Source organism: Myotis yumanensis, unplaced genomic scaffold (assembly GCF_028538775.1).
Source record: "Myotis yumanensis isolate MYYU_CA2020_CCGP unplaced genomic scaffold, mMyoYum1.0.hap1 SCAF_1, whole genome shotgun sequence".
Lineage (NCBI taxonomy): Eukaryota > Metazoa > Chordata > Mammalia > Chiroptera > Vespertilionidae > Myotis > Myotis yumanensis.
In genome coordinates this window covers 114,029,988-114,054,534 of record NW_027223752.1, presented here as the reverse complement: position 1 = coordinate 114,054,534, position 24,547 = coordinate 114,029,988, and the positions used below count along the sequence as shown (strand labels likewise).

The window sequence follows — 24,547 nt, the reverse complement described above, 5'->3', positions numbered from 1 at the left end:
AGAAGTTGTTGAAGCTAAAATGGTTTCTTTCCCTTCCACCAGACCATTTGTTAAGATATGCCCAGTACGGGCCTCTAGCAACGGTGGAATAGAAATGCAGTCTGTCTCATGATTGAGCCGGAAGTTCCAAGACAAAGGGGGGAATGAAAGGGCGAGGACCACGCCCTCCATCTTACCGTGTCCTCCATTTTGGGGCAAACATGTGCTCAGGAAAGCACCTTCTTCACGGAAGCCCAGGCCTCTACTGGCCACGCGTAGGATTTCTTTAAACTAACCAATGACAATCCAGGGACGTGCGCGCCATAGAGATGACCACATCCTATGTAACAAGACCCGGCTTGCGCCTGGCCAATCGGCAGGGCCCACAGTCCCCTCACTCCACCCCCTATTAAAACCCTGAGTTTCCCACGCCATCTCACTCTGCTTCAGGTCACTGCGTTGGCCTGAAGCAGGAGTTGGGCTGGCTAGCTCAATAAAAAGGACCTTCTGCTTTTGCATAAAAAAAAAAAAAAAAAAGAAAGAAACTACTACTTAAAGAGCTTTGTTGTCATATCAAAGAATACATATTTGAGTAAGGCCAGATTTTCTTTGCATAGTTCAACCAAACAACATAGTGCAACAAACTGAATACAGAAGCAGATCTAAGAATCCAGCTGTTCTTCTATTAAGCCAGGCATAAAAAAATTTTGCAAAAATGTAATGCAATGCCACTCTTTCATTTATTTTTGTTTGGAATAGCTTTTTATTATAAAATCACTACTGGCTCGGTGCACGGATTTGTGCACATTGAAAGGAATTAATTAGAAGAAGGATTCATGCGATAATTACATTACTGCAAAAAATTACATGTCAAAATACTATCTACATATATAAAAGCCTAAGCGACTGAATGACTGGTTGCTATGACGCACACTCACCACCAGGGGGCATAAGCTCAATGCAGGAGCTGCCCCCTTGTGGTCAGTGCGCTCCCACAGTGGGAGTGCCACTCAGCTGACTAACCCGTCCTGGCGGCTCACCAGCCTGGTGGCAGCCACTCACTCCCTCAGTAGTCCTGCAGGTCCAATCTCCAGAGAATGGGCCACGCACTGACGGACCGGCACTGCTAGCACAATCCCTACAGCACCGCCAGCCTCCTAAAGTTGGCCTCAGGCACCAAGACTGCTTCCCCTCCCTAGACACTCCGCAAGGAAGAAATGATATAAAAGTGGTCGCTAGGTGGCTCCCAACAACTGGCATGAATGTCAACGGGATGTATCCGGATCCTGGGCCGGCAAGGTCGTACCACTGCCTGCCCAGAGGGCTGATCGCATCTCATCCCCCACCCCTCTTTGGGATGGGCACCAGATGCAGGGCTCACAGCTGGTAAGCGCTGCTGTGGCCACCAGAGCCTCTCCTGATCGGGACTGACTGGACGCAAGCCCGCGGCAGGAGCAGTGGGGCCGGGATGAGCGGGAGCAGCAGGCAGGAGTGGCAGGCGGCGTTGGACTGCCGGTTTCGACCCAATCCTGCAGGCCACCCTGAGGGACCCCACCCGTGCACAAATTCATGCACTGGGCCTCTAGTATATAATATAGTACTATAAAATTAAAATACAAAATATTTTAATATTGCCATTCACACTTTCTCTATAATAGAAGTGTCAGAGATGAAAAAAATTAGTAAAATGTATATGAGAAGAATATATAACTTCATTAGTAAACAATATTCTGTTGACAACGTTGCTTTCTTTCGGCTTCAGAGGCACGTTGTGCCAATAGCTGGTCTTCAGACATATTCAGTCAACGACATCGCTTTCTTTCAGCGTCAGAGGTACATTGTGCCAATAGTTGGTCTTCAGATACATTATGGTGTCACATGTGATTGGCGCCAGTGAGAGCTTTATATGTATCGCGCCAGCGCGAGTCAACATTTATTTTTAAATTGCCAGTGCACGACATATGTACCGGCCAGCCAGCTGGTCAATCAGTCACTTAGCCTTTTATATATATAGATTTCCGATAACATAACATGTTTAGTATTATTGTTTTTAAAACGAACTCATTAACTTTTTAAACATTCTCAATTTTAATTTCTAATGTGGTAAATGTTACTAGATATAACCCATCTAAACAAAAGCTTTTGGAGGTACTCAATCTCTAAAAGTGAAGAGGTTTCAAAGCCAAAAACACTGAGAACCTTAGCTATTAAGGCAAATTATTAGAAACCAAAGTTCTACGGTAAAGGTCCCATACATGAACAGCTCTGACCCCAGAATGATTGTATCAATTTATATCTCTCCCTGCCTATAATACAGACAGTCCTCGGGTTACGTTGGACTTGATGTACATCGTTTCGTGGTTACATCACCATCTCCCATTTATTTATTAAAAAAAAAACAGTTCCGTCATCTCGACGTATGTATATATGTGCTTTATGTTTTTTATTATTTATTTACCACAAGTAAAGGTCAGGAATTGTTATCTTTCTTTAAATTTTTTTTTTTTACTGTTTCACTTCATTACTGCTGTGTATGTGCTCCATGTGAGTGACACTGGTGCTTATGTAGGTGGGCTCCGACTTATGGCGAAAATTGCGTTATGTCTCGCCATAGGAACGGATCTCCGACATAACCCGAGGACCTACCGTACTGGGATAACATCTTTCTGGAAATGTAAAGCATGAGATTCCAATTCAAATTTTGGCAAGATTTTAACTTGGGGAAGGAAGAAAGCCTGTCTACTATAGCAAAGCCTACTTTCTACTTTTGAAACTCTTTTTCAACCTCAGATAGAGGACCAGCATTACAATCTGCCTACATATGGGCAGGGTGAATTAAAAAGATTCTGTGAAGAGAGTTAACAAAGCAGGTCTAAGATTGCTATCCTTTGAGAGGCCTGCTTACAAGGTTGCCCCTTGGGATATTGGATTTTGGGAGTTTCCACCATTCCCTAAATGATAAGAGTGGCTCTCTCTATATAAGCTGTTTGCTCAAAATATATGGCTTATGCTGAAAATGTAGCTTTCCTTCTGGAAATCTGGAATTCTGGTACATGCTAGGCAGAGGTGCCTACATGACTAGCACCCAATAAAAAACTATGGCACTGAGAGAGAATATAATGAGTTTCCTTGGTAGACAGCATTTCAAACAGATTGTCACAATTCATTGCTGGAGGAATTCAGTGTCCTGTATGACTCCAATGGAAGAGGATTCTGGGAAGCTTTTGCCTGGCTTTCTCTGATTTTGTCACAGATGACTTTCCCTTTGCTGATTTAGCTTTGTGTCCTTTTACACATCCGATGTAATAAGGGAAGTAAATTGTCACTGATTATCTAAGACTCTCACTTCTCTGATGCTTTGGCACGAGCTCCAGGTAAGCTTCTGTTTTAACAGCAACACAAACCTTGATTAGTGCCCTCAGCAGAAAGAACAATGAATAGAGTAAGTGAAAAACAAGAATCTGAAAAGACATTTAACTTTCTGTTGCTTAACTATGCACAAGTGTATCCTGCCAATGCATGAGTTGGTTCACTTACCTTGGGAGAAATACTGGTTTCCGTGCCAGATGCTCACGAAGCTCAGGAGAGGTAGTATCAGAATTCATGTATCGCTCCACATAGTCTGACCAGCGCTAGGATTATAAACACAAAACAGGAGTGGGGAGAGAGCAAAAACCTGAGCTCTATCCTCCCTCATCAGCAAATTATATGACTAAAATGTCTAAAATTCCTAAAATTTTAAGATAAAAAAGATATGTTCCCATAATGACATGCCTGTTACTTGGTATTGAAACACAGCTTTGAAAGTCTGTTAGATCAGCTATTTTCAACCTTTTTCATTCATGGCACAAATAAACTAATTACCAAGATTCTGTGGCACATGCTCTGGCAGGGTGGGTGGGTTGGAGCATCATCCTGTATACCAAAAGGTTGTGGGTTCACTTCCCGATCCAGTGCATATGGAAGGCAACCAATCGATGTTTCTGACATCAAAGTTTTGCTCTCTTTATATCCCCCCTCCCTAAAAAAAAATATATATCCTCAGGTGAGGATTAAAATAAAAAAAGAAAAATTACAATTCTGTGGCACACCAATGTATTTTTTGCCAATATGACAAAAATAAAATTAGGTATAATTTTGATTCAGTCACACCAGACAGCTATTATTATATTGGCTGTCATTTTTTTATTTGACAATCTAAAGGGAGAAGTTAGTGCTCCTAACTAAATAGGTATTGCATGTTTTAGAAATTTTTGTGGCAAACCAGTTGAAAGTCATTGCATTAGATAGCAAAACCCAGTTTCTCCCAGATACTTAAAAGTTACCAGAAGTCATAAATATGTATCAGATGGTTTATTCACAAGTTTTATTTCCTCACAGAGCATTTTTGTTAAATAAAATATTAGTGGCAAATGTTTAAAAATCAGTACCTTTCACATTAAAATCTGGACTTTTGGCATCTCTTTAAAAAAATTTAATGATTTGGCAACCAGAAGCCAATATTCCCACAAAACAACAGTCTCCCTTCCATATTCCCCCAACATCATACATGTGGCTTACATCCTCATTAATATTACCAGTTAGACCCAGGTATGATAACCAACTCACTCTGTCTACTCTGTGGAGGTTGAGAACTCCTAGCTTCATCTAACCCAATAAAAAGTAAACGTGACACAAAAAATCAAGATGAAACAGGGCAGATGCCACTTCATTTGTTGTTTCTTACACTTTAGGACAAAAACAGGAAAGGTGCCAACCATGAGGTTTCCTCAGAGGAGATGGCTTTACTGAGAGTAGCTAAGACTGCCATCAACCCCAAATAGCTACCTCCAGATAGCCCTTCTCTTCAGCTGAAGACATGGCTGAAATGATCTGTTCTCTAAAGAGCATCAGGTTCTGACCCTTAAGTAGACCTATGGCTGTCTTGGCCTTCTAGAAGACAATCAATGAGGAGTCTCACAGGACATGACCGCTCCCTCAGCAAAGCTTCTGCAATATACTTGTCATACCTCTGCTTCTACAGGGTCATCAGAGTTCTCCTCTTCTGTGTCCAAAAGCTCAATAGTCAGCTGAACCTGGCCTTGGCTCTGAATGAACATAAGCTGCAAATAAGAAACCTGAGTGTAAACAAAAGACCATCTCCAAAGCTATAACCCAGCTTCTTAAGGGTTGAGAGGCAATAAAGTCATACAACTCTGTTCCAATGGAAGAAATGAGGAAGACAAAAACTTAGGAGGCAGGTGATTAAAAAGGCAAAAGTTTAATCTTGCTACCAGGAAAATGAAATGTTAGTGCAAAAAGCACCATTTTATATTTCATACTTCTTAAATTATCTAGAATAATCAATGTCAATAAGAGTGCTTTAAAGCCAAAACTATACAATGTCAAAGCCATTTCACTTGATAATCCCATTTCTAGGACTTAACACAAAGATGTAAACAAGTCTATAGTATCCTATATAATAAAAGCCCAATATGCTAAGTGTCTGGTTGACTGGTTGGCCGTTCAACCAATCAAAGCATAATATGCTAATGATATGCTAAGGCCACTCAACCGCTTGCTATGACGTGCAATGACCATCAGGGGACAGACGCTCCAACCGGTAAGTTAGCTTGCTGCTGGGGTCTGGCCGATCGACTGAGCAAGAGGGGCTGGACACGCCCTGGAGCCCTCCCTTGGTCCCTCCCTGGCTGGCCAACCTCCCACGTTTCTCCCTGGCCCTGATTGTGCACCAGTGGGGTGCCTCGGCCTGGCCTGTGCCCTCTCGCAATCCAGGACCCTTCAGGGGAAGGAGAGCCGGTTTCAGCCCCATCCTGCAGGCCAGGCTAAGGGACCCTCTGGTGCATGAATTCGTACACTGGGCCTCTAGTTTTTAAAAAAGAAGGAACCTTCTCAAACAAAGTGAAGATGAAAACATGAACACAACCAAGAGGAGCAACTGCATTTCCACTGCAATAAAGATTATCTGAGGTATCACACACACCATGGGGGTAAGGAACACAAAACACTTAAGTATTAAGAAGTGATCTGAGGAAACCAAGATGGCGGCATAGGTTAACGCGGGAGTTTGCTGCCTCGAACAACCACTTCAAAAATACAACTAAAAGACGGAACGGACATCATCCAGAACCACAGGAAGGCTGGCTGAGTGGAAGTTCTACAACAAGGAGGAACCGAGAATCAGAGGAGGCGCAGTGCTGAAGTAAAATACTAAGGTGCGGAGTGCGCGCGGCGCGGGCTGGTGGCTGAGGGCGCGGTTGTCTGTTTCAATCCTGAGGGAGCCTCAGACTCTGAGCTCCAGATCCGGGCGAGTCTCTAGGGACTCAGACTCAAACGGGAGAAGCGGTACTGTCTGGCTTCGGGCCCTCCGAGGTTTGCAGCGGTTGCTGGGACAGAGAGGCAGAGCCCCTGGGGACGGACTGAGAGCAGCCGTAACTGCTCCCTCCTCCGCCCTGTTGATCCTGTGGGACCCGCCCCGCCCAAAGCCATTTGCCGGATAGCCTCAGGCAAAGGCTAGATTAGCACCTCCCTAGAGGACAGAAGTTCTCCCACTGCAAACACAGCTGATTCTCACAGCCAGTTGGCCTGGAGGTCAAGTAGTAATTACCTACAACAATCAAGGCTTGACTACAAGACTGCTCACAGAGACCACAAAGGGGTGCACCAAGAGTGTCTACCTCAGGTAATTGGGACACTTAACACGGAAAGCCACTCTATCGACACAGCGAAGCATAAAAAAATGCCAAGACAAAGAAACAGGTCACAAAGGACAGAACCGGAGGAAAGCAGGCTACTGGATATAGAATTCAAAACCACACTTTTGAGGTCTCTCAAGAGGCTTCTAGAGGCTGTCGATAAACTTGATGAGATGTACAGGAAATCTAATGAGACCCTCGATGGTGTGATAAAGGACCAACTAGAAAGTAAGCATACACTGACTGAAATAAAGAATATTATACAGACTCCCAACAGCAGACCAGAGGATTGCAAGAATCAAGTCAAAGATTTGAAATGCGAGGAAGCAAAAAACACCCAACCGGAAAAGCAAAATGAAAAAAGAATCCAAAAATACGAAGATAGTGTAAGGAGCCTCTGGGACAGCTACAAGCGTACCGACATCAGAATAATAGGGGTGCCAGAAGATGAGAGAGAGCAAGATATTGAAAACCTATTTGAAGAAATAATGGCAGAAAACTTCCCCTACTTGGTGAAAGAAATAGATTTACAAGTCCAGGAAGCACAGAGAACCCCAAACAAAAGGAATCCAAAGAGGACCACGCCATGACACATCATAATTAAAATGCCAAGAGCGAAAGACAAAGAGAGAACCTTAAAAGTAGCAAGAGAAAAACAGTCAGTTATCTACAAGGGAGTACACCCATATGACTGTCAGCTGATTTCTCAACAGAAACTATGCAGGCCAGAAGGGAGTGGCAAGAAATATTCAAAGTGATGAATACCAAGAACCTACAACCAAGATTACTTTACCCAGCAAAGCTATCATTCAGAAGTAAAGGTCAGATAAAGAGCTTCACAGATAAGAAAAAGCTAAAGGAGTTCATCACCACCAAACCAGAATTATATGAAATGCTGAAAGGTATCCTTTAAGAAGAGGAAGAAGAAGAAAAAGGTAAAGATACAAATTATGAACAACAAATACGCATCTATCAACAAGTGAATCTAAGAATCAAGTGAATAAATAATCTGATTAACAGAATGAACTGGTGATTATAATAGAATCAGGGACATAGAAAGGGAATGGACTGACTATGCTTGGGGGGGAAGGGGTGCGGGAAATGGGAGAAGAGACTGGACAAAAATCATGCACCTATGGATGAGGACAGTGGGTGGGGAGTGAGGGCGGAGGGTGGGGTGGGAACTGGGAGGAGGGGAGTTATGGGGGCAAAAAAGAGGAACAAGTGTAATAATCTGAACAATAAAGATTTAATTATTTAAAAAAAAAGAAGTGATCTGCTATAATAGTATCAATCATATTGGAAGTTCTTCAAAAGCAAGTCATGTGCTGCACAAAAGAACTATCAAATGATGATGGCACATGGATATCTCCTTTCAAAAACTCTAGGACTCTCACTGTCCTTACCCTAAGGGATTGCTGCAGACAAGGTCATGATTCAACTCACATGGAAGATCAGCACTTAAAAGGAAACTTGAGAATAATTTATTTCAACCTCCTTGGTTTACACAGAAAAAAACCCTAAAATTCAGAGAGTAAATAAGCAGGACTAGAAGCCAGCTATAGTTCCTGATTTGTTCTGGAGAAGCTTTAGAAATTCTTATCTGCTAGTCAAATTTAAAACATAACAAGAACATAATATATACACAAACACAAACGAAGTTACTTCTAAAATAGATGTGAAGAAACACTGCCTCCAGGACTATGCTAAACCCCTGTCACTAGGATGATCCTAGAGTGTCTAGATTAGTCCTATTGCTCTAAGGAAATCGCCCTTTAAAGTGATATTGAGTAGGGAGTCTATTCTCTACATCAGTGGTTCTCAACCTTGGCTGCACATTAGAATCACCTGGGAATCTTTTTAAAATCCTGATTTCTGTGCCTTATCCTCTGGAAATTCTGTTTCTTTGTGATGGGGTGGGGCCACAACATTAGTAACAAAGAAACAGAATTTCCGGAGGATGAGGCCCAGAAATCAGGATTTTAAAAAGATTCCCAGGTGATTCTAATGTGTAGCCAAGGTTGAGAACCACTGCTCTACATGCTTAAAATTGAACTCAATTTCATCCCAACAGGCTCCTCCACCTGTATCCTCTCTTGCTAGGCCCTTCCCCATGTGTTCACCCACCTCCCTCACCTCTGTAACCACTCTTCAAGCCTTAACTAGCTTCATTATTAGACTGCTCACACCTATCACCCAAATTTGGTTAACTGCCTCCAGGAGTAAACTTTCCTCTGATTAGTCCACATCTTCTTAATCAGTGCTACCAAACTGTCTTCCTGAAAATTCAAATCCAGTGGGATATTTAGTCCTTAATAATGCCTCACTGCTCATCAACCACAAGAAAATCCAAACCATTTACTTACTAAAGATCCTCTACCACTTGGACCCCCTCTGTCTACATGCCTCTTCCACCAATATCCTCCCTATACTTCATTTACTCAACACACAGTTACTGAATGTTACTACGTAACAGACGGGATATATGGTAAATGGGAACATGGTTCCATGCTCCAACTCCCCCTCCCACCCTGTGGGAATAATAGTGAAGCCCATCTGTAAGCAGACTGTGCGACCTTGGGAACCTGGCTAGCAACTCAGTCTAAGAAAAGTCAAAGAGAAATGGCTTCTAGATGTCAGCCTGGATTATAAACAGCTAGTGTTTTGATCTCATACAGCTTACACAGGGGCCTGTCACCCTCCCCCTGGCATGCCCTGTTTCTGTTTTCTGTACTCTATAAAACCTGTGTTGGGAAAGTCTGGGTGGTGGCAAAAACAGTAGCACCGACCAGCTACCCCAGTCGGGACTTCATGGGACAGCTTCTTTGGCAGTAGCCGGTGCAGCAGTAAACTTCACTGGTCAGCCACCACCAGTGCTCACGTAAGTCCTAATAAACCCATGTCTTTCACAGCTAACCATTTCTTTGGAATCCACAAACAATACCTGAGATTTTCTGGGACCTCAGCACTTTGCATAACACAGGGGCATGCTCAAAAGAGAACATAATTTCTTCTTTGGAGAAGATTAATTTAGTAAAGTAAATAGGAATATAAGCAGCTATATTTAATTTTAGAGACATGAGCAATATGCTGTGAAAATAAATAATTCCCTCTTCAGTGAGCTGAGAAAGATTTCACGCTTCACTGAAGTGACTCTCAGCTGGGCAATGAAGGATACAGAAGATCAATCCAATTTCAGAGAAATTATGACAGAGACAACTGTATTTTAATAAGTACATAAAAAGAACTACCCCCCCGCAAAAGGTGAAATGTATGAATAAGCAATACATAGTAGGGCAACAGTAGGAAACAGGGAAATGTGAATTTAAGTAATTTTCTAACCATCTTCAGTGGTTCTCAACCTTCCTAATGCCGCGACCCTTTAATACAGTTCCTCATGTTGTGGTGACCCCCAACCATAAAATTATTTTCGTTGCTACTTCATAACTGTAATTTTGCTACTGTTATGAATCATAATGTAAATATCTGATATGTGTTTTCCAATGATAGCGACCCACAGGTTGAGAACCACTGATTCTAACTGGAAAAAAATAAAAGAAGTTTGATAAACCAATTGACCACGGAAATCAATGCTCTTATGCAAGTGTACACTGGTACAGCCTAACATTTTGGAGAGTGAAATGGCAATATCCATTAATATAAAAAATCTAAAATATGTATCCCTTTGACCAAATAATTCCACTTTTTTGTCTCTACCCTAGGTAAATACTAACACATGCACACAAGGATACAAATACAAGAAAATGCTGTTCAATGTAGCCCTATTTGAGATAGTTAAAACAAACAAAACAAAAAAACAGTTTAAATGCTCACCCATAAAAGAATGATTTTTTAAAAAAAATACGGTACATTTATATTATTAAGTATGATACAGCAGGTGAAAAAAACTGAGCTGGATCTACATAAACCAAAATAAGCAATTCTAAGACATACTAAGTGAAAAAAAGCAGGATGTAGAATATGCACAATCTAATATTTGTTTCTACATATACATACACCTGTATGTAAATGCACAGAAAAGGGTCTGAAGGAACACAGATAGTTAAAAAGCCTGAATGTAGAATGTACATAGGAAAAATAAAGGGAGAGGAGGCTGAAGGTGGGCGGGGAGTGGCAGCAGAGGGTTTAAAGGACTGCTTATGTTTAGCTTACTGCTACCATATTAAATTTTATTCTCTATGTACTAGTAAACATTTTAAAGAAGAGGATCACTGTAGTGACACCATTTTCCTGGCTACAAAGCCTTTCTTCCTGCTATTCCCCCTGAATATACTTATCTACAGGGCGAATCTGTCCATTCCTTCATAAGGCCCTGGCCACAATTTAATACCCTGTTTAAACTCTTAATGGGTGGGGAGGCTAATTCTGTTTCACCATCAAAACTAACACACAGCAAGCTCATAACAAACATTTATAGATTTAAACCCTGAAAAGCTTAGGGAATCTCTTCTGTAGTGGGAAGGTCCTCAGGTATTAGAACATCAGATCTGAGGACTGAACTGAAAAACTTGCTTCCCGTTCTTTGATTCTAAATTAAGCAAATATTACTGGTACTGAATTAGAAACGAAAACAACTGAAAGTAGAAGTAGACAACAAAGTAAAACATTTGGAGTCGGATCATTAAACTATATGGAACATACCCAAATAGATCAAACTGTTACTTAGCTTTCTTCCCTGTTCAGCCAATCATAAACCTTAATCTGCGTCACTTGACCCTGCCCTTCTTGTGTGTAAATACATACAGGCTTTGCTCAACTATACACATTTATTACATAGCTGCAATCACAATACACATACTTTTGTATCCTTTTATTTGCTTCAATACTTTTATAATTTATAATTAATTTAAAGGGCTGCAAAATATGCCATCCAAGTATTTATACAATAGAGTACCATTAACCACTCCCATAGTGGATTGGACATTTAGGCTGTTTCCAGCGATATACTTTTCAAATCAGCTATTACAATGATGGAAAACTGGAAACAACTCAGGTTGTCAAATAAGGCAGGCATGAAATATGAAATAGTCACAAAAAGATGCTGAAGACTCACAGGTGTTGCTAATTGCGCAAAAACAACCTACAGATATATATATTCTAGAAATGTAATCAATGATTATTTCTGGGAAGAATTGTAGCCAATTTTTCTTTTCTCTGCATTTCTTATCTTTTCTACAACAATCAAGGATTATATTTTTAAACATTTCAAAACAATATACTTACAAAACACTATCATATGAAAAAACATTCAAAGAAAAGCAGAAGACAAAATTATAGAAATCATATAAAACAAGTAATTTTTTATTAAGGCAAGAAAGTCCATAGGAGACTTTACTTCTATTTTCCCATGTTTTTTGTATATTCTCCAGTGAGCTCACAGGAACTCTAAGGAGGTTCCAGCAGTGGAATCACAGAGTCAAAACACTCTGCTCTTTGATTTCTGGTAGAGATGATCCCAACAACTTCCCCTGTTACCAGCACAATTATTGACTACATGAGTAACTCTCACCTTAAAGCAGTTCTCCTCTGACATGAGCTGTTCGGCTTTCCGCTGATATGCTGACTCCAAGAGATTCCTCGAAGTCTGTGTGTTCAGCTGGCCTCCAGTAGCCCCATTATTGTTTTCTGCCAGGTAAAGGTCAGTCACTTGTACACAGATCTCATCACTCACAATGTGCTGCAGCTGGAATCAAGCAAAGGCAACTAGACAATGAATCAAGAAAATACTTCTTGTCATACACTCAACCTTCCTTTGATAGTTCCAGTCACTCAGCTCAAAAAGAGGTTTTGGGAATTGGTAATTTTTAAAAATCAGTCACACAAAACCATTATTATTTTTTTCTTGGAGAATAACTAAGCCAAAATCTTCAACCATATCACCGGTCCATGAGTAAAATATTCATATCTATTTAAAAGCAAAACTATAGCCCTAGCCAGTTTGGCTCAGTGGATAGAGCATCGGCCTGCGGACTCAAGGGTCCCAGGTTTGATTCCGGTCAAGGGCATGTGCCTTGGTTGTGGGCACATCCCCAGTACGGGGTGTGCAGGAGGCAGTTGATCGATGTTTCTCTCTCATCGATGTTTCTAACTATCCCTCTCCTTTCCTCTCTGTAAAAAATCAATAAAATATATTTTTAAAAATAAATAAATAAAAGCAAAACTACAGACAATGGTTATTAATGTGCTACCTATTTAATAAAGTTCTAAGGAACTTAAAAAAAATTTTTTACATGAAAGAAAATTCCCGCCAAAACCGGTTTGGCTCAGTGGATAGAGCATCGGCCTGTGGACTGGGGGGTCCCGGGTTCGATTCCGGTCAGGGGCACGTGCCTGGGTTTGGGGCACATCCCCCGTGGGGGATGTGCAGGAGGCGGCTGATCGATGTTTCTGACTTTCTATCTCTCTCCCTTCCTCTCTGTAAAAAATCAATAAAATATATTTTAAAAAAATAAATAAATAAATAAAAGAAAGAAAATTCCCATGGACGCCTATTTTTAGGGCACTTCTCTACCATTTACAACTTGCTTTCAACATTTACAACATATTCTCACTTGATCCACAATTACCTTCAGAAGAGTCTGGAGAGGAGTGTTCTGATACATGAGACAAATTTACATGTTCGATAATAAAACTCACTGTGTACCCAAGGTGAGGAGAGGGGCCTTCGAGAACCATGAAAGCAAGATCCATGTCTATATCCCCAGCCCTAATACAAAGTCTGAAACTCATTAAGTATTTAAGAAACTGTTGCTCGAGAATCCCGATCGAAGATGGCGGCATAGGTAAACACCGGCTATGCCGCAGTAAACAACCACTTCAAAAATACAACTAAAAGACTGAACGGACATCAACCAGAACCACAGGAAGGCTGGCTGAGGAGAGACTCTTCAACTAGAAGGAAAAACAACAGCATTCCGAGGCTCAGAGGAGGGAGGCGCAGTGTGGAAAATTTAAAGGTACGGTGGTGCGGTGGTGCGCGCGCAAAGCGGGCTGGTGGCTGAGGGCGCAGTTGTCGTTTTCAATCAGGAGGGAGTCTCAGACTCTGGGCTACTGATCCGGGCAAGTCTCTAGGGACCCAGACTCAAACGGGAGAAGCGGGACTGTCTGGCTACAGTCCCTCCGAGGTTTGCAGCGGTTGCGGGGACAGAGAGGCAGAGCCCCTGGGGACGGACTGAGAGCAGCCATAGCTGCTCCCTCCCCCCGCCCTGTTGAGCCCGCCCCGCCCAAGCCCTGCGCAGAGCCATTTGCCGATCGCCTCAGGCAAAGGCTGGATTAGCGCCTCCCCAGAGGACTGAAGTTTTCCACACAGCTGATTCCTACAGCCAGTCAGCCTGGTGGTCAAATCCCTCTAGTGTTAACTACAACAATTAAGGCTTGGCTAGAACAAGACTGCGCACAAAGACCACAAGGGGGTGCACCAAGAAAGCATAAAAGATGCAGAGACAAAAAAACATGACAGAAATGGAGGATATGGAGCTAAAAATCGCAATTTTGAGGGCTTGCTATAAACTTGAGCAGAGCCTCACGAAAACTAATGAGACCCTCGATGCTACGATAAAGAAATTAGAAAGTAAGCATACACGGACTGAAATAAAGAATATTATACCCAATAGCAGACCAGAGGAGCACAAGAATCAAACCAAAGATTTGACAAAAAACACCCAACTGGAAAAGCAAAATGAAAAAAGAATCCGAAAGTGTGAAGATAGTGTAAGGAGCCTCTGGGACAGTTTCAAGCGGACTAATATCAGAATTATTGGGGTGCCAGAAGATGAGAGACAGCAAGATATTGAAAACCTATTTCAAGAAATAATGGCAGAAAACTTCCCCCACCTGGTGAAAAAAATGGACTTACAGGTCCAAGAAGCGCAGAGAACCCCAAACAAAAGGAATCCAAAGAGGACCACACCAAGACACATCATCATTAAAATGCCAAGAGCAAAAGACAAAGAGAGAATCTTAAAAGCAGCAAGAGAAAGAGACTCAATTACCTACAAGGGAATACCCATACAACTGTCAGCTGATTTCTCAACAGAAACTTTGCAGGCCAGAAGGGAGTGGCAAGAAATATTCAAAGTGATGAATACCAAGAACCTACAACCAAGATTACTTTATCCAGCAAAGCTATCATTCAGAATTGAAGGTCAGATAAAGAGCTTCACAGACAAGGAAAAGCTAAAGGAGTTCATCACCACTAAACCAGTATTACACGAAATACTGAAAGGTATCCTTTAAGAAGAGGAAGAAGAAAAAGGTAAAGATACAAATTGTGAACAACAAACATGCATCTATCAACAAGTGAATCTAAGAATCAAGTGAATAAATAATCTGATGTACAGAATGAACTGGTGATTATAATGAACCAGGGACATAGAAAGGGAATGGACTGATTATTCTTGGGGGGGAAAGGGGAATGGGAGATTCGGGAAGAGACTGGACAAAAATCGTGCACCTATGGATGAGGACAGTGGGTGGGGAGTGAGGGCGAAGGGTGGGGCGGGAACTGGAAGGAGGGGAGTTATGGGGGGGGAGGGAAGAGGAACAAATGTAATCTGAACAATAAAAATTTAATAAAAAAAAAAAAAAAAAAAAGAAACGGTTGCTGAATTAACTGCCAAGGGCCTCAGCTGAAGGAGCAGAGTACGGACTAACATTCAAGCTTTCTGACCCCTAGGGCCAATATTCTTTCTAACCACCTATTTTCTACATCTGATAAAGTATAGTACTTAAATTATATATAATGTTAATTAACTCATTTCAAAACAGGTCAATCATGATGGACTATTGCTAACTTTTGTGACTATCTTATTAAATTATCTGATGACTAGAAAGTTGAATCTTTCAGTTTACATTTCCATGAATCATGGCAATACTTCTATTGTGAAATAAAAATTTCCTCAAATAAAACTACCCATTACAATGCCAGAGAATGTTAAAAACAAAAGAAACAGATAAAGCAGAAAGCAAAAAGTTAACTGCAATATCAGCTTGTCTATTTTATTTTAAAATTCTCATAACTACTAAGCTATTCTATTTTTAGGAAGGTGTGTTCTTTTTGAAGTGCTAGTACCTATAACAACCCCTTATTTTTAAAAGTCTTAAATAACAAGTATGTGTATTTGTACATAAATAAACACAGTGCAAGGTCAGAGGGTGAATGATTTGAGGGCAGTCTAAAAAGCCACAATTGGAGATGATTAAATAAATAACAATTAGTACAGACAATTGATTCTAATGGAGAATTAAAATAATGCTTATGACAAGTTGATAACATAGAGAAAAGCTTAAGATAGTGTTTTAGAGAGAAAAAAAAAGCAGTTTAAAGAAAATATATTCAAAGCATGGTCTCTACCATGTAGACATTTATACTTTACTAGAGGACCGGTGCTCGGATTCGTGAACTGGTGGGGTCCCTAGGCCTGGCATGCGTCCTCTCGCAATCTGGGACTCCTTGGAGGATGTCGGAGGCCCGGTGCATGGATTTGGCCCAATCCCTGCAGGCCAGGCTGAGGGACCCCACTGGTGCACTGGGCTTCTAGTATGCATATAAGATCTTTGGTTAATCTCTTCCTGCCCTCTCCCCTCCCCCTCCCCTCTGAGATTCATCAGTCTGTTCCATGTTTCCATGCCTATGCATTGAGCGTCTGCCCCCTGGTGGTCAGTGCACGTCATAGCTACCGGTCGAACAGTCGGACACAGCATATTAACCTTTTGTTATATAGGATACCTTCTTGTTAAAGTAGACCAGGTCACTAACTCCCCATCCCTACTCTGTTCTTGGATATTTGGCCCCTTCTAGAGTCTTTGGAAAGGGCATCACTATAATTCAGGGACAACTAGATAACTCCACACCCAAGCTAGGCTGGTCAGATTCTCACTCCTGCTAAGCTGAAATGGCACAGTAAGTGTGCACGGTAGACAGAAGAGCATCTGGATGGAAATATCAGGTAATGTTTGGGTCAGAGGCACTGCCATGGAAAACCAAGGCTGGTGGTAGGTGGAATGGGGGTTGAGGATCCAATGTTCATTTGCAGAGAAAAGCATTAGAATGAAGCAGATGTCTAGAAAAAAAGCATTCAGGCAAGGGGGGAAAATGTCCCAATCCAATTCCTATGTGATCTGGGCATATACTGAGTTCTGTGCTAGCTACCTATTTTATGACAACTTGATAACATAGTATACATTATGCCTTGAGTTCTCAACTTCCAAAGGGAGTGTTTTATTTGTTTTATTCCTAAAACAAATCCCTCTTAAACTAGCCTGGAAATGGTAAGATAAAGATATGGATTGACCCTGAAATATATGTTCTACCTCCAGTCAGGAATGAACTTAGGGAGAATACCAAGTGAGATGAGGTGAATGAGAGAAGATATGCCTTCAATTGAGGGGTTAAGATGAGAACCATGAACATAGATTTTCAACATATTGAATTAGGGTTTCTGGATGAAACCTGTTTCCATATAAAAGGACTAAACGTTATGTATTATTGACTCAAAATCATAACCTGGTGCTTCTAGTAAATGAACTAATTATATTTATTGTTTCAAAAAAAACCAATCTTGGCTTATAAAAAGTTAGTTTGAATGATGTTACTCCTAGCTGTAGCAGCAGCAAACTAACTTGTAAGCAGAAAAATAAGCATATGACAACTTTTAGGGGATATTAACAGGGTTAGTCTCTCAAAAATTATGACCATAGCTAATTATATCCATACAATGATTTCTGCCAGTCATGATACAGACCTCTTAAGGAAAGGCCTAATAACTTCAACTTTCAGGAAAAAACTGTCTGCTTGATAACTTTCGTGAAGATGCCAAAATTGAGAAGTGTTTTCCCTGACTCTGAGAAACTGCTATGGGAGGGATGCAGAGTCATGGGTACTCCACAAAGGATTTCATACTTTACCCCAAGGAAACAGTAGAGCAACAAACTTTTCATTCCATAGTGGCAGTGTAGACTTTAGAATTATCTTTTTGCTTTTTATAAGTTTTCACTTTATTTTTTGTTAATCTTCACCCAAGGATATTTTTCTATTGATTTTGAGAGAGTGGAAGGGAGGGAGAAAGACACGGAGAGAAACATCGATGTGAGAGAGACACATCAATTGGTTGTCTCCTGTACGCACCCCAACCACAGCTGGGGATTGAGCAACCGAGGTACGTGCCCTTGACTGGAATCAAACCTGGGACACTTCAGGAGGGGATGGGCGTGGGGTGTGCCGCTCTATACACTGAGCCAAACAGACTAGGGCAAGTTTTCACTTTAAAGAAAGTAGTGCACCAACTACACACTCCCTTTGGAAGTTGAGAACTCAAGGCATAATGTATACTATTTGCTATAAAATTATCATTGTAATAGAGAACATCAAACATATTTACAAACACCCAGGGTGCCACAGCAACAAGCCACAAACCTAACTCAGAGAGATGATCTATGAAACCCTTTCTGTAAAAAGAACTTCAAATATTAAATGAAGAAAGTATGTAGAATTACCAACACCTATAGAAGAGAAAAGCTACCAGCAGAGAGCTCACCCCTGGTAGACGAGAACAGAGCTGGGCCTCCTGGGCAGAGATCAGGGTCGGGACGAATGCTGGCTCAACAGTCAGCCAGCAAGAAAGAGCCAAACATCAGGTGTGAGGCAGGCTCATCCGACTACGAGGGCACACTGAGCAAAGCAGAGGAGTCAGTTATGTGGCTGAAGTGCTGCCACTTTGTTAACGGGAGACATCCCCACAGCACATTCACTTCCTCTCCCCTCTATAGAAGCATTCGTACATAAGCATCATTATAAACCCTTTCTTTGTGCCTGGTCCATCTTTAGGCCAGGCTATCTTCCTGTACTCACCCTCACCCTCACCTGTCTGACGATGCTCTGGATGAGCTTGTCCATGGTGAAGGCAATGTAGGCATGAATGGTGAACATCTCTCGCAGTGAATCTTCATATTGTGATGAGTCAATGTTGCCATCCAGCAGACTCCGCACCATATCCAGGAAAGCTGGGTAATAATCTTCTACATCAACATCCACTGTGGGAGAGATGGGACAGATGAGACTTAACCCTGCTAGGAAAAGATCAGGAGAGCAGGCAGGGCAGGTCCCAGAGCTGGCCTAAGGAGCATTGAATAAACCAACCCTAGATACTCAAAGCATGCTTCCTCAATCTGCAGAAACACAATCTGACAAGCAGCTACAATCAGCAGCTCTATCAGAGGACAGTGATTCTGCAACTTCACCAGCAGCTTCCAGAACTCTGACCATGCCAGAAAGACACTTAGTGACAGGCTGGGCTCTGCATAAGAGAGCAAAATATTCCAGGGAAGAAGTTTCTTCAAAAAGTTGTTGGCTCCCCTGCTGAGAGAAAACTATCACCATCCTCCCATCCCCCCAACCCCCGCCTGTGAAGAGCATTCCTCACATGAGTCACTTGCTCACCAAGCTATTTCATGAAACATAGAGGGACAGATGAGAAAAGCAGATAGAGTCACACTCTAGCATTGGGAAACCCTCAGGAACAGAAAAAAGGGTGAGCAAATTAAATCCTCTATGAATAATAAAGTCATCTCCATCTGTCAAAGTCCTTTTGTTTCAAAATGGATTCCCAATGTTGTACTTCACAAATTGCACAGTGATCTGTGCTGCACATGAACCACTTCTGCCACCATCTGGAATTTTATCAGTTGTGACAGAGACGTTGGAAACTACCAGAGTGCACAGGAATGGTGAAAGGACTCTTGACTGCAGCTTACTAAAATAAGACCCATTTATTTACACAAGGCTCAAAAACATGCAGATTTGAAAAAGGCATGAGGAGGCTACTGGTATATTGGTTGTGTGTTGTTTCTTGATCTAGGTACTGGTTACACAGGTGTGTTCACTTTGTAAAAGTTCATTGAGCTATACAATTTGGATTTGTATGCTTTTCAGTATGTGTTACACTTCAATAAAAAGCTTTCACTTGCCCTGACAGGTTTGGCTCTGTGGATAGAGTGTCGGCCTGCGGACTGAAGGGTCCCAGGCTCGATTCCAGTCAAGGGCATGTACCTTGGTTGAGGGAACATCCTCAGTACGGGGTGTGCAGGAGGCAGCTGATCGATGTTTCTCTCTCATCGATGTTTCTAACTCTCTATCCCTCTCCCTTCCTCTCTGTAAAAAAATCAATAAAATATATTTAAAAAAAAAAAAAAAAGCTTTCACTAAAATGACATTTGGTCACCAGTTTGTAAAGTATATACAGGGGCAAAAAGGCTAAGAGCAAAAGCTGAGTCCATTTATCTGCAGTGTGATGGACTCATTCAAGACAAGCAAAACAGGACAATTACTGTTTAAGAGCAGCAACCGGCTTGAGCTTCATTAGAATATCACCTTGTTCAGAGCCACAGCATAGGCATGAGCCATGCTAGTGCCATGCAAAAATGCTGTTCTGCCAGAATAAAACAATGTGCAAATGCACATGAGCTATGATCAGTGAAGCTGGCATTGTCATTCAAGACCAAACTATGTAAGCCTCAAACCAATTTAAGTCAGTGGTCAAGCCAGGATTAGGCTATTTTCTCTCATTTCTACCCAAGCAGGTGGAATCACCACATTGAGGTCCAAAACTTGTCTGTCAAGCTAGGATTAATCCAGATAAAGGTTTTTAGAATTCCCAGGGTCATTAGCTCTTCAACAGATTGAAGGCGAGAACCACACATGGGCTTCTTACATTAGCAACAGTTAAAAAAAAGAAAAGCTAATTTGCTCCACAGATTGGCTATTTCCTCAAGGGCACCGAAGAAAGGCTTCATGAAAAAGATTTTGGCTCACACCTCAAGTATTTAATTTATGAACTGAACAGTTATCTACAAGTAGGTGGCACAGAATTACTTAAAGCACATGATGGATGGCTTCCTTAACCCCTATTTATTTTCCTTTTCTTGGTTCTCGATCTTCATTTCTGTTTTGCCTATTCTGCTGGCTCACACCATCTCTTGAGTTCCAGTCTCCTTTCCATACCCCCTTCTCCTTTTATTAGGAATGAGCCACGAACCCCTCTGGTTACAGAGAAGTACTGCCCAAACAGATTAGAAAATTCCCAACTGTCTTAGGCATGAACCACTAGGAATTTATGTTCTGTCATGCAGTGGAGCCAACTGGGTTTTTGTCTCTCTCTGTCCTTTGAAATTCTTTGTAATGACCCAGAGATCTGCCATTTGGGAAACTGATGGCAACTGTCATCCCCTCCGGGTGTCAAGTGTCCACAATCCAAGCACTGTAAAGGGTGGTTTGCATATTTTCTTCACTTCTCCCAACAACCTCATAAAGTAACAAGTAGCACCTTCATTTTACAGGTAAACAGATTCAGAGTGTTAAGTAAGGTCACACAACCAGTAAGTTGCAGAACTAGGATTTGAACTCCTCTGAAGCCTGCCTGTGCCCCATGGATAAAAGGAAAGTCCCGAGTCTAACTAGGCCCCAAGGTCACCAACCCCTCACATCTTCTGTGAACACATCTTCTGTAAACCAGCAGTCTAGGCACTCACTAGGTTCTTTAAGACGGAGCTGAATGGCAGGACTGTCACTCTTGTCTCGCTTTATGCCCAGCACTTCCCGCTCCCACTCCCTCTCTCGGTTTTCTTCTTCGATCTGCCGTTCTGCTTGGGAACAAATGCGCAGAAGTCTCAAGCAAAGAATCTGGTGCAGTCGCATAAAGATGTACCAGTTGTTGTTAACATAGAAGAGGTTGTACACTTCATCCATCCCTCTTAGCTTCTGTGCTGTTGTGTTACTAAACAGTAGCTTGGACTTAGGGGAGCTGCCCCCAACCCCATTGTGCTTCTTAGCCACCCCTGTAGCCTCATCTACATCCATCTCTTCTTCTTCTTCTTCTTCTACATCCGAGAGATCACCCCTCTGAGCAAAGAGCAGATCTGGAATGAAGTGATGCATGATCTGCTTGATTTTGTACTTGTCCTCCTTCTGAATGCCTGCCTGTCTCTTCACATGGTGGATAATCAGGGCAGCAGCGTCCTCCAGGATCTGCTTGTCTTCATAGGCCAGAGAGAGGTGTGGGCCAGCAGGTACTCCAGCATTTTCTTCAGTAGCCTGCTCTTGCCGCTACCAGGAGAGAGAGAGAGATACAAAGTAGTAAGTGCCATATCCATAGCAACAACCAACAGACCTATGAGACAACACATCAGTACATTCAATTATTAACCATAGTGACTATTATTTTCCAATCCAAAACTTCTAGAAACAATAAGGTAATGTGGAAGATGTGATTTGAGAACAAAATATTGGTACCTTCTAGACTTTGAAGACTGATAGGGGACATTGGGACAATCTAAAATTCTGAATTAACATTTATGGAGGAAGCAGTCAGTATGAGGTCTAGGATTCACTTTAAAATACTTCTGCGGTGGGCCGAAACCGGTTTGGCTCAGTGGATAGAGCGTCGGCCTGCGGACTGAAAGGTCCCAGGTTCGATTCCGGTCAAGGGCATGTACGTTGGTTGCGGGCACACCCCCAGTGGGAGATGTGCAGGAGGCAGCTGGTCGATGTTTCTCTCTCATCGATGTTTCTAACTCTCTATCCCTCTCCCTTCCTCTCTGTAAAAAATCAATAAAATATATTTAAAAAAATAAATAAATAAAATACTTCTGCGGTGGAAGTGCAAAAAGTGTTAGATGTAAAAACATTGACAAAACAGAAATGATTATTCAAATTTATGTAAGAGCTCACTTTATTATTTTCTCCCCTTTCATGTACATTTGACATTTTCACAATAAAAAGCTTTTTAAAATTCAAGATCACATCACTTCCAGGAATTTTCAACCACACTACATTTATGTCTCTATCCATCCCCTAAGACTGTGAGCTCAAAGAAAACAGGATTATTTTCTTATTCATCACAGTATCCTAGCTCCTGAACTACATATAATCTTTGTAAGTATGCTGAATAAACGAGGATTAGAAAGAGTTTGGTATCAGTGAGAAGAGTTTAAGTAGTGGGAAGCTGAGGCAAGCCAATCAAATACAAGGTACTCAAGCAGTGAATGGGGAGAAATGGGGTTGTCAACTGAAACCAGGAGGGTAAACTAGCAAACCAGTAAGATAGCTTAGGTAGAAAGGTAAGGTTAAGAGTTAAAATGGTAGAATCAGGAATAGAAGCCTATGACAGTTACGAAGCAAGAATCAACAAGTCTTAGAGCAGTGGTTCTCAACTTTGGCTGCACATTAGAATCACCTGGGAATCTCTTTAAAATCCTGATTTCTGGGCCTCATCCTCCGGAAATTGTTTCTTTGTTACTAATATTGTGGCCCCACGCCATAACAAAGAAACAGAATTTCTGGAGGGTGAGGCCCAGAAATCAGGATTTCAAGGACTCCCAGGTGATTCTAATGTGCAGCCAAGGTTGAGAACCACTGTCTTAGAGGGTCTCGATTTCATATAACAAAGGTAATTTCCAGGAATCAAAGCTATACAAAGATTGGAGCCCTCTTACAGGTGTAGAAACTTCCAGCTCACCTCATCATAGATACTCTCAATCTCGTTGAGTAAGCTCTTAGACCTCAGGACCTTGGTGTCATTCTGTTTAAAGTTGATACCCTGATGGTCCAGAGACTTCAAGTAGTATTTCTCATTTTGCTCTCGCCACACCTTGTTAAAGCCCCTCTGGGCTTCTCGCCATTCTTCCTCTTTCATCTTCAACCTAATCGGGTATGGAGTGGGATGGAAACACAGGTGGAAGTCAAACTCTTTGGAATGGAATCCTGGCTTTGCTATACCAGTGAAATAGGGATAACAGCACCTAACCCACACCTGAAACCTATATGATCATGTTGACCAATGTTACCCCAATAAATTTAATAAACAGATAGTATGATAGGCCTGTCAAAATTATTGGTGACTTGGGATAAATGTTATTCAAACCAGTCTTTAACTCTGTTACATGAGGAAATTACTCATTCAGGATTTGGGGGAAGTAATTTGTCCCAAAGTCTTAGAACAGTATTTCTCAAACAGCATTCCATGGAATATTCTTAAATATTCTCATCCTTGACCAGCTAACACAAAGTTAAACAAGTTTTTTTGGTACAGAACCTCTAAGAATGTTTACTATGTGAACATTCTGATGAGAACCGATCTTAACCCTCCAGAAGAGGAGAGGAGAGTAAAATGAAAAACAACATGGACACTGAAGAATATTCTACATCTCAAAGCTAAAAGTTAAATGCTTCTGGTAAAGAGAAATGATCTGTGGCAGTATCTGAGGGGAAGACTAGGGAGGAACGCTAAATTGGGGCATCTGTGCAGCAGACAAGAATTCCTTTTCACCAGGTGATACTGAGTGAGGAGGACCCAGCTCTTAGCTAGGGTTCACAATGTGGTCCAGACTTGGAGGAACCTGGGCTTAGCCCTGGCTCTGGCCCCCTCCTTTGATGGGCACAAAAGCCCCTCCACAACTCAGGCTGAAGGCTTATTAGGAGAAAGAAAAAGACATTCTTGGTAGAAAGGCACTCTTAAGTCTTTTAAAATAATACTTATGAATTTTACAAAGACAAAGGATCTCTTTTTAAAAACCAAAGATGTTATAAGGGTTAGTACTGAACGGTAGGAACATGGGTGGTGATTTTCTTCTTTGTTCTTTTTTATACTTTAAAGTATGGCCTCAAACACAGAGCATTCCAATATGGACTTTAAACGTTTGCCCTCTACTGTTGATTACACAGAACCCCATCAAGAAGCTCCACCAGCATGCTCAATCTGGCAGCACACATACTAAAATTGGAACAATACAGAGAAGATTAGCAGGGGCCCTGTGCAAGGATGACACGCAAATTCATAAAGTGTTGTGTGTGTGTAGTTTTA

General features: G+C 41.6%; 1 protein-coding gene and 1 non-coding gene across 7 annotated transcripts in view; one reads left to right on the top strand and one right to left on the bottom strand.

Moving 5' to 3' along the window:
• Positions 1-24,547, bottom strand: part of SIN3A (SIN3 transcription regulator family member A) — a 95,228-nt gene that overhangs the window by 10,745 nt on the left and 59,936 nt on the right. For 5 of the 6 annotated variants that reach the window (XM_070429971.1, XM_070429979.1, XM_070429965.1 and 2 more), the window contains 6 exons: positions 23,204-23,387; positions 21,219-21,792; positions 18,556-18,725; positions 12,205-12,378; positions 4,989-5,081; positions 3,517-3,611 (listed from right to left, as the gene is read on the bottom strand). In XM_070429971.1, the coding sequence (XP_070286072.1) occupies positions 3,517-3,611; positions 4,989-5,081; positions 12,205-12,378; positions 18,556-18,725; positions 21,219-21,792; positions 23,204-23,387 (1,290 nt within the window). The remainder of the gene's footprint in view (positions 1-3,516; positions 3,612-4,988; positions 5,082-12,204; positions 12,379-18,555; positions 18,726-21,218; positions 21,793-23,203; positions 23,388-24,547) is intronic. The other variant, XM_070430002.1, reaches the window with a different exon arrangement.
• LOC139000085 (U6 spliceosomal RNA) lies at positions 24,434-24,540 on the top strand. The gene has a single exon (XR_011469523.1). It is a non-coding gene; the product is annotated as a U6 spliceosomal RNA (small nuclear RNA).